We start from the raw sequence: 10351 nt of genomic DNA, 5'->3' as shown, positions 1-10351 counted from the left end.
GGGTGTGCGTGTGCGTGTGCGTGTGTGTGTACTGTCATGCTGTCATTGACAGGCTGGTAGCTCGTGGGTGTCTAACTGCACACGCTATGACTGCATGGAAACAGCAGTAGGCGCTGTGGTGTTGGCCTCAGGAGTCGTCTGTCCTCCGTTTAACGACTCAGAGTGTATTCAGGTCAGTGACAACAGCACCTCCTTGTGGAGACATATAACGTCGCCTCGCCTCTGTGGAGAAAACAATTAAGTTTCCCCGATGTCAGCCTAGGCACAACAACTTTTAGGAGACTTTTACCCATTCAACATCCTGAATGCCAATGAGAAAATCACCTTTGAATTGTGCTTTTGCAAGATTCTGTATAAAACTTCTATCATCAATGGCGTCTTGCATCTTGCCTCGCATAAGGAGACCACAGGCACGAGTAGAGGACAGGAGGTTAGGTATTGAAAAGCACTGTGACCCTAGACATATAAATTAAGTATAATTAATAATGCATAATAAATTATATGCTGTGACATATCGACCAGGACTTGAGCTTCACGATATTACTGATGGTGTGCTTTTGTGTTACAGAATGGTGGTGTAGTCCAAACGTATGTGGATGGCTGCTGCAAGACATGTAAGTGTGCCTAAACCATGAGCTAGTTAGCTGTTGCTTTTTGTGGGTTGCGAGTGTGTGTGCTGGTCAGAGCAGCATGCTGTGGGCTGCGAGTGCCGGGCTGCAGCGCTGGGCTTCCTGGCTGATCACCTGGCGTTAGAGCCCCCCCTGCAGCAGGGGAGGAAAACAGGCTGAAATGCAACCTCAAACACTTTCATCTGCCATGTCAATATAATATGCTGTCTTACTCTGTCTCTCTCTATCTCCTTGTATCCTGTTGATGTACTGTATATTTCTCCTTCACTGTTTCCCTGTGTGTGTGTAAATCATGTGGATGAGTTGGTGTATCTTATACACGCACACTAGAGGCCAACTGATGTAAGCAGATGTCTATGACTGTATACATCAATAGGACTACTTTCATGTTTCTTTTTGTTCCATTTTTCTTTTCACTCTTGTTGTATTTTCCTTTTCTGTCATCTCCTTCTGCCATCACACATTCTTGTGAGTGGGATTCTGAGAGAGTGTGTGTCTTTACAGTGTGTGATTGTGTCTGAGAGTTCATATGCGCTAACCAGAGCTGGGTTTGGACTAGCTCAGTCGACCTTTTTTTCTCAGCCACTGTCTGAATCCACTTAACTAGACAAAAGTAATAAACATGCACATTTGTTTTTACATCACTCTCCCATAGTTTGTAATAAACACTTTAAATAGGTACAGGGAGACAGATGCTGAGGCACTCAAGGTTGCAATTGTTTCTACTTTTTTATTTAGCTACAATACCTACGCGTTTCGGCCCTTATGGCCTTCTTCAGGGCATATCCTTGAAGAAGGCCATAAGGGCCGAAACGCGTAGGCATTATGCCACATAAAAAAGTTTTAAAAAATTGGCAACCTTGAGTGCCTCAGCATCTGTCTACCTGGATCAAGTTGAGAGCCCCTACACTGATGAGCATCAAGGAAAAAAGGTGAAGACCCAGAAGCACTCCAATTACCTGTTTGTGTTTGATACTTTAAATAGGTAGTTTTCATATAAACAGGATTCATTTATTGAAAGATGGATGTTAACATTGTTTGTACAGTTCTCTGATAGCATCCAAGGCATTCACGTGAATTCCCCACTCTCCCACTTCCTACTTCCCACTTCCTCCAAACTGATACGCTGCTGTCTTCATGTAACGGCTTGATTTTGGTCACACATTTAAATCAACACTCCAACTTTTGAGGAACAGGTTTAATTTCCCAACTTGGTCAGAGTTACACAGTTTTACTTTCATTCAGCCAGCTAGCATGCTACTGGAATAATCTGGTTCTACGTATAAGTCATGCAAAGAGGTTAGATACAATACCAGTGTTAGGATAAATGGACTAAAAAAAAGTAAAAACTCTCAACCGTTGAATTTTAAGCCTAGTTAACAAATGAATAGCCTGTTTCCCAAGCGAAGTGCTCCTTCAATGCAGTCTCATGCAGGCATTTAGAGATGTTGAGACATGTACACACCCACAGGCAGTCACCCTTTCACACCATGATCACACATGTCTTTATTGTGTCTCTCTTGGAAAAGGAAGTCAAGTACTGTAGCTACTATGTAGTTTGTGGATGCGCTAAAAGCCAGCATGTGCAATGATTCATAGGGTTGTTGTGTGTGTGCGTGTGTGTGTGTGTTCTGCATGCATTGGTGCATGTTTATGCAAAAATGTGTGTGCTAGGCGGTGTTTGCATGCGTGTTTGCCGTGCCTGTGTGTGGAGGTGTGCGTGTCTGTGCATGTCTGCCAGTCCCAAGGCCTACTGCAGTGATATCTCTGCCACCCTTTTCCAGCACGATGGAATGCTGCATGCATCGACAAGCCATTTCACCGTGTGCCATCCACACACACACACACACACACACACACACACACACACACACACACACACACACACACACACACACACACACACACACACACGACACAACACGTGCATGTACACAAAGATATCAAACATCTTCATACTCACACACATACACGCCAACGCTCCCATAACACTTAGAGAATGCACTTCCAAAATAGTCACGCACAGACACGCATGCATGCACACACACAATATACACAGATAAGAATGCAAACTCATACAAATGCATGAACAGACACACGATGATGGATGTGCATGCAAACATTGTACTTAAAACACACACACACACACACACACACACACACACACACACACACACACACACACACACACACACACACACAAATATTCTTTCACATGCATAGATTGATGTGGCTGAATGACTTCACAAAAACAGGCACACATACACCCAGATTCACACACAGACATTCCTACAAACTAATGTGTGACCCGGTTGGACTGTTTCTCTCTTGGCGGCTCCACTAGGTGCTGGATTGGGTTTGTTACCGTTTACGGTTAGGCCCGTAACTCCCACCGCTAGCACTAACTGTGACACAGGTACTTCACTCCTCTACACACACACACACACACATAAATACACATACTACACACACACACACACACACACACACACACACACACACACACACACTCACATAAATACACATACATACACATATTACACATATTACACACACACACACACACACACACACACACACACACACACACACACACACACACACACACACACACAAACTGTCGAAACGTCACCTGTCAAAGACAAGCACCTGCCAGAATCACTATGTGTGTATGTGAATGTACGTCTGTGTGTGTGTGTCTGTCAGACAGCTTGTTTGTGTTTCAGTGTGTTCACAGTCAAACTGTGTTAGTCTGTGCATGAGTGGCTATGTACACATGGATGAAATGTGACCGAATGTTTGGGGAGGAGGGTCCGTGTCTGCAATATTAGGAGGGATCGTGAAAGAGGTGTTGTTTGTGTCTGCATATGTTGACACATACAGGCAGGGAAGCCGACAAGAGGGGACAACCAGGTCACTTGCAGAACTGGGCTATTATTACATTCTATGTATTGGGTAGGGGGGCCTCTCAGATGACTTTGTCCTGGGCACAGCCAAAACTGTCAGAGGCCCTGAACGCGTATGTCACGGCCGTAAAGTATACCCCCGCAGCCCCCGCGGTGCGGGGGGGCCCTGCTCGGGTGGGGGCCCCATGGCTGGGGGGGAGTAGTTCCGAAGACATTTAAGGCGGGGCCCCCCTTACGCGAGACAGGGCCATGTGTCGTCAACACTGAGCTGATGGACGCTGCGTGTGAATCAACGCTCTCTGACATGTTCTCTGTGATTTAACTTTTAATTGTAAAATCCGTTAAATAAACGGTCCGCGCACACAACCTCCGCAAAAAACGCTCAATTTCGCTCATTGTCCGCGAGCGCCGTAGGGTGGGATTGCACAAGTTATCAATTTAAGATACAGAGAACAGCGTGCGTCTTTTCCCTCAAACGCAGCTCTGTCATACCACGTAGCGTAGCCCTAATGAGACCACACGCCGGTTTTATGGGGTGGAGACTCAAGAACAAGTCAGCAACACATTTTGTAGTAGCCTAGAACAAGAGAAACCACCAACCGGTGCGTTGCTGCACAGCTGATTCGGCGACGTCTTCTGCCTCGTAATATCCTCACGTTTCTTCATAAACGTGCGATTCAAAGATTACTCAAAATAATTCTAACCTATTGAATCTTTATCTCTTATACTTTCCCAAGAGTCCCAAACCCTACACTCCTTTCACCTTTTCCCTTGATACTGGAACGTTGTCCGTGTTTGCAACACGGCCGGTGTGGAGAGTCTGTTCTCTCGCATCACGTTTGCAGATCAGTAAAAAGCGTCTTGAAATTACGGCCAGTAGGCCTACATTCATTACAAACTTAGAGCTGTTCGAGAGGCATTCAAATGTGTGAACTCAGGTTTGCTAGACGGTGAATGGATTTGACGAGTGAGAAAGTAACTTCACTAATAGCCTACTAGACCTATTTATTGATTGATTGATGTAGCCTATATTTATGATTGCAGTGTTGGTTTTTATATTCATATGAATAGGCCTGTGTGTGTGTGTGTGTAGCCTACATAGCCTATATATATTTATACAGAGGTGGAAAGAGTACAGAAAATGTGTACTCAAGTAAAAGTATCTTTACTTTGCCTAAATTCTACTCAAGTACAAGTAAAAGTAGGCCTACCTATCTGTGTGCCATCCTGCACAATCTTTCATTTCTGGCGGATTGTGGCATTATTGTGCTTGGCATTTTGTCTCTCAGTCAATTTTTTTTTTACTCAGTACTCAGGCCAGGTTCCAGTGTAATTGAGTAAAGTAGGCCTACTTGGGTCAAAATGTACTCAAGTACAAGTAAAAGTATTAATTTAAAAATTTACTTAAAAAGTACAAAGTATTCATAAAAGCTACTCAAGTACAATATTGAGTAAAAGTAATAAGTTACTTTTCCACCCCTGTATTTATATAGTATAATATCTACAGGCTACATAGACCTTTATGTACATATAGACCTATAATATAATATATATTATTAGGCCTACATTATATTATGATAATAAAAGAATATATGGGTAATATGTAGCCTAGTGGGCACCGGGACACTCTGCCCTGAAAAAAATGGACCTCTACTTGAAAAAGTTAGTGGAGGAGGCCGTGGTGTGTGGGTGGGGGTCTGTGGCGTTCCGGGGGTGTGTGTGTGTGTGTGTGGGGGGGGGGGGGGGGGGGTTGCGTGGTTGGGGGGCCCACTCTAGTATCTTGCAGGGGGGCCCCAAGTGTTTGTGTTACGCCACTGGCGTATGTGTGTATGCTCACATTGTTTTGGTCACTATGATCTATTGCCCTCTAAAGTGATATGAAAAGGAAGAAAGGAGTCGCACACTGGAGCTGAATGCAAAATCAAAAACTGTATTTAACAAAGCCGAAAAAAGTAAATAAAACCGACAGACAAGGGACAAACGTTTCGGGTCTAGCCCATCATCAATTCCCATTCAACTCCAGTGTGTGACTCCTTTCTTCCTTTTCATTATACTGCTCTTAGAATTACGCACGGAGCGAAACGCTCAGGATAAGACATTGGCGCGGACGCCACCCCACCATTACTCCTCTGAAGTGATACCCATTCCTGTTTTGGGTTTGACGAGGACTCCAAAGAGTTTCATTGTGTATTGTGAAGTGTATAATTCAGTGTTTTATAGGTTTCAAAATCAACATTTCAATTTAAATCTACATGTATAAATAAAGTTCCATGGCCTATTAACAGGTACCATATTAATGTCCAACATGCCTCTCTACCACCATTCTTATATATGTGTGTGTGTGTGTGTGTGTGTGTGTATTACGGCCTGAGGGTATAGGCCAGTTGGCCAGTCTTTTAGTCCTGGCCTGTAGGGACCTGAGGACAGCAGTTGGTGATAGGCAGGATGGTGGCAGTCATGCAGGATGTTCTGCACTCCCCGTAGACAGCGTGTGGTGTAGATGGTACTAATCACTAGAAGAGGCGTTCCAGTGATTTTTAGTGGTGTCAACAATAATCGATTCGGCAATGCAATGCAATGCGGGGCATGGACAATTCAATTCAATGCGGCAAGTTCCAGAATCGATGCGGCAATTTTTTTAAGTTTCAATTACTTCTGTGGATATTTCAGGAGCAAATGAATGTTAAATTAAATAAAAGCACTTCAAAGCATTGAAAACTGCAAGACTGATACAGAAAACAGCCAGTAAAATGTTGCTCAGTATCTGACTACTTGTATTGCCTCATCATGACTGATGAAACATTTGCTTTGCTTTCAGTAGAAATGTAATGCATTGCAATGCATCATAGAATTGAATCGAATCGAATCGCTACCTCCCGAATAGTAATCGAATCGAATCGTGAGGGCAGTGCCAATGCACACCACTAGTGATTTTCCCCGCTGTTTTCACCACACGTTGGAGTGTCAGCAGGTCTATGCTTTATGTGGTTGTGAGTGCGTGTTGGGAGAGAGTGGTGACTAGGTGTTCATACCTGTTGGTTCCCTTAGGCGTTCCAAACCTGTCGGTTCCCTTATAAAGCCCTTGCCATTTTTAATGTGAGATACTTTGTACCAGGCAGTGTCCAGGGGTAACAGCATCGTGCATGGGGATCCTTTCGCTGGGTGATCACAATACAAGATGTCTTCTAGTACCCAATAAAGACATGTAAAGTCAGTAAAGAAATGATGTGCAAACATTGTACATGTCACAGTAACACTATGATATAACATAGCAACATAATAGAAATGTCTGCTATATGGTGAGATCTGTTAAATGGTGTGAACTGCAAAATAGGACTTGAGCTCATTATGGAATGGGGAGAGAAACTGGACCAACCAAAGCAGAAGTGACACCGGAGAAGAACACGTAGACATGAGGCAAGAGTGGAAAGCACCCCGACACAAAATCAAGCAGAACTAACCACAGAGTCACTATGTCAGCAGGTGGCAGGAAACGGTTTAACCGATAACATGGCAGTCAACCAAGACACTGACTGAGCTACAGTACAGTTTATGGCCTAGAATATGCTTGCTGAAGGATACGTATGCACGTGCACATTTTGTGCACCAATGTGTCACCAGACATATTTTAAGCCAATTTTTTGTGCGGTAGCTCACTAGAACGCAACGTATGCAGACACGTACACAAGTTGCAATACTGACACAACTGGAAGAGGCAATTCTTAGAAAAACTGGATTACGTAGGTTAGGTTAGTGACTTTGAGAGACAAACTGTGACATAAATATTTGACGAGAGCCGCATTGGCCATCAGCCCCAAGATACCTACGGTATTGAATGTTCGGATAGTTCTGGATCAAGTATTTGCGTTCACTTTGCAGACGGTTGTCTGTGTATGCAAGGTTACCCAGCAAGCATAGTCCTGCCTTAACTCACAATTTGCCAAACATCAAACAGAGGAAGCTCCTCAACTGACAAATGAAGTGCCACTCAGCTTCAAAAACAAGCCCTGTTGCTTACAAACTCTCTCCCTTAGAGAGTATGACCTGGGTTAATGAGGATCTTCACAGGCAGGTTATTTTAAGATGGGAACAAAGGAAAGGGAACAGAAACAGGAAAAGGGATAAGCTGAGAAGCCAAAGATAAGTCAAGCCAAGAAAGATACGTTGTAACACACATCACAAATGCAACAAAGTGGAATTAAGTCCGTTCTCCTAAAAGGGCGTGACTTTGCATTTAACTCCATTCAATCTCCTAGTCTCATAAAGGGGCATGGCTGCCATTGGACTGCAGTTTGGAGCCTTACGTCATACGGTACCTGGAATTAACTGCTTATGAATCGTCTCTAACTTAAGACCAAACAAACAAGATTCATGAGGAAACTGTTCACCTGAATCAATAGATGTAAGGTTCTAAGCTGCCATCATGTGGCCTCTTCAGAGACTAGCGGAGTTTCAGAATGGATGGAGTTTGGTGGTAAAGTCACACCAACTTAGAAAACCAGACCGGCTTGCTAGCTTGCTTACCATATTGAAAATCTTTGGTTCAAGTAACAGAGAGCGTAGATGGAGAGTTTCCTTTCACATCACAATGGATCTCAGACACAGCTCTGGTTTGGCCTTGAGAAGACTTAGTTCCTGCTTTTCTTCTCCAGGCATCAACAACCGCAATACATTGTTAAACATTTCCAGCCACAATATATTATTACAATAATAATGTATTGCTGCTATTAAAAGTTGAGATACTGCTGGAATGAATGGGAAATGGGAAGTAGACAAACAATCTGTAAAACTCACTGGAAAGTGTAGGCCTATGATCATTGTTATTAGTCAAAGTATGAATAGCACCTTTTTAAAAGCCCTATATGTGATATCTGTGTCATTTTAAAGTGTAATGTAGTATGTAAAAGCAATTACACCAAAGGAGTGTGAAGAAAATAATGACAACCTGTCCTAACTAAACTACATGTACTGTATAAGCATTAGCATAGCATTACAGAGATCTCCTTCGGAATTACCATGCTATTAGCATCGGTCCATCTAGTCTTGCCATACCAGTTTTTGTCTGATGCATCAAGAGTAAACATATCACACAAACAGTTCCACGATTCTGAGCATTGTCTGATGGCAGGCAGTGTGCGTTTCCTCACAAATAATCTTTCTCTTGGAGGAATGGGAACTTCAAAATGGCACAAATACTGTGTATAGGGCCTCCAACCTGTGTGTGTCAGTATAGGTCTTTAGCTCAGATGCACTGTGTTTGCACTCACTTTTTATCTATGTTTTTTTGTGTAGGTAAAGAAGATGGCAAGACATGTAAGAGAGTTGCCATCCGAACAACAATCCGAAAGGATGATTGCCGCAGCAACACTCCTGTAAGGATTTGTGATAATTTATGGTTATTACTTGCATGAAACACATACATGTACAATCACTGATATGCACAACCAAGGAAGCCAACAGGAGAGGCCAAAGGTCTAGTTGTCCAGGTCCCAGACAGAGAGGGGCCCCAGAATTGGGACTTCATTACATTGTATGTATTGGGTGGGGGGCCCTTTCAGATTACCTTGTCCAGGGCCAGGCTAAAGCCGTCAGCGGCCCTGTGTACAACAGCTAAGGTTATTACAACATACAGCCCACTCACACTCAGTAATAGACGTCCATGAGTTACCATTTAAAGGGGTATGCCACTATTTTGGGGCCCCAGCCAACGATTTTAACTGTATTAAGCCCCAAAATAGTGGCATACCCCTTTAAAGCATGAAAAATGAAAATAAAGTCCACACACCAAGCTCCTCTTAGGGCATGCCGAAACGTCACATTAAAATGAGAGAAACAGGAGCTTGGTGTGTGGACTTTATTTTCATTTTTCATGTGACTTTGCTAGTCCTGCACCCAAAACTTTTTTGAGACGGATGTGCGTGTTTTTTTTCCCTTTGTTTCACCATTTAAAGCACACATAGACTATTACAGAAGTGATGAGGAGTTCAGATATTAATTGTTTGGTAATTACACACATTCAACAAGTTATTACTTGTAAATATGTGATCTGTTATATAATCTATACATTCGACACTAAATTACTAATTCATTGTATGTATATATATCATTGGATAATTCACCCATATAGTATATTATCCAAACTGTCTCCCTCACACTCCCGCTCTCTCTCTCTCTCTCTCACACACACACAAACACACACACACACCTTTTTCCTTTTTTAGGTGACGGTGTACTCCTGTGACGGCAAGTGTCCGTCCGCCACCATCTTTAACTTCAACATAAACAGCCACGCGCGCTTCTGCAAGTGCTGCCGAGAGAACGGGCTCCAAAGTCGGGTGGTGCAGCTCTACTGCACGCGCAACGCCACCACTGTGGACTACAACTACCAGGAGCCCATAGACTGTTCCTGCCAGTGGAACTAGCAGCCGCTAGCTGGACACACTTCCTGCTGCAGAGATGCTACACATCTGCTGCCCAAAGCACAACAAATACACAACATGCACACAGCTGTGTGCACGAACACACACACACACACACACACACACACACACACACACACACACACACACACACACACACACACACACACACACACACACACACACACACACACGCACGCACACACACACAGACACACACACACACACAGACACGCACACGCACATTATAGATATGCCAAAAGACACACACGCACACTGAATTAAAAAACGTGCCCAAAATGATACACGGTACAGACACACAAAATGGTAGTGTTTCAGGGGAGCAACAAATCTTGCTAGTTTGAAACACACCTGAGCATTCCTCAGTAGATGTCCA

The 10351-nt window shown here is 43.5% G+C and overlaps 1 protein-coding gene across 1 annotated transcript in view; it reads left to right on the top strand.

The window, feature by feature from the left end:
* Positions 1-10060, top strand: part of otogl (otogelin-like) — a 97123-nt gene extending 87063 nt beyond the window's left edge. Inside the window, exons 55-59 of the mRNA XM_063196331.1 lie at positions 53-172; positions 569-614; positions 2974-3045; positions 8828-8907; positions 9757-10060. Of these exons, the coding sequence (XP_063052401.1) occupies positions 53-172; positions 569-614; positions 2974-3045; positions 8828-8907; positions 9757-9957 (519 nt within the window). The 3' untranslated portion in view covers positions 9958-10060. The remainder of the gene's footprint in view (positions 1-52; positions 173-568; positions 615-2973; positions 3046-8827; positions 8908-9756) is intronic.
* The last annotated feature ends 291 nt before the right edge of the window (positions 10061-10351 follow it).

This window comes from Engraulis encrasicolus, chromosome 4 (genome assembly GCF_034702125.1).
Source record: "Engraulis encrasicolus isolate BLACKSEA-1 chromosome 4, IST_EnEncr_1.0, whole genome shotgun sequence".
In the NCBI taxonomy this organism is placed as follows: domain Eukaryota; kingdom Metazoa; phylum Chordata; class Actinopteri; order Clupeiformes; family Engraulidae; genus Engraulis; species Engraulis encrasicolus.
Note: the sequence above shows the minus strand (reverse complement) of the source record. Positions and strands in the feature narration are given on the sequence as shown.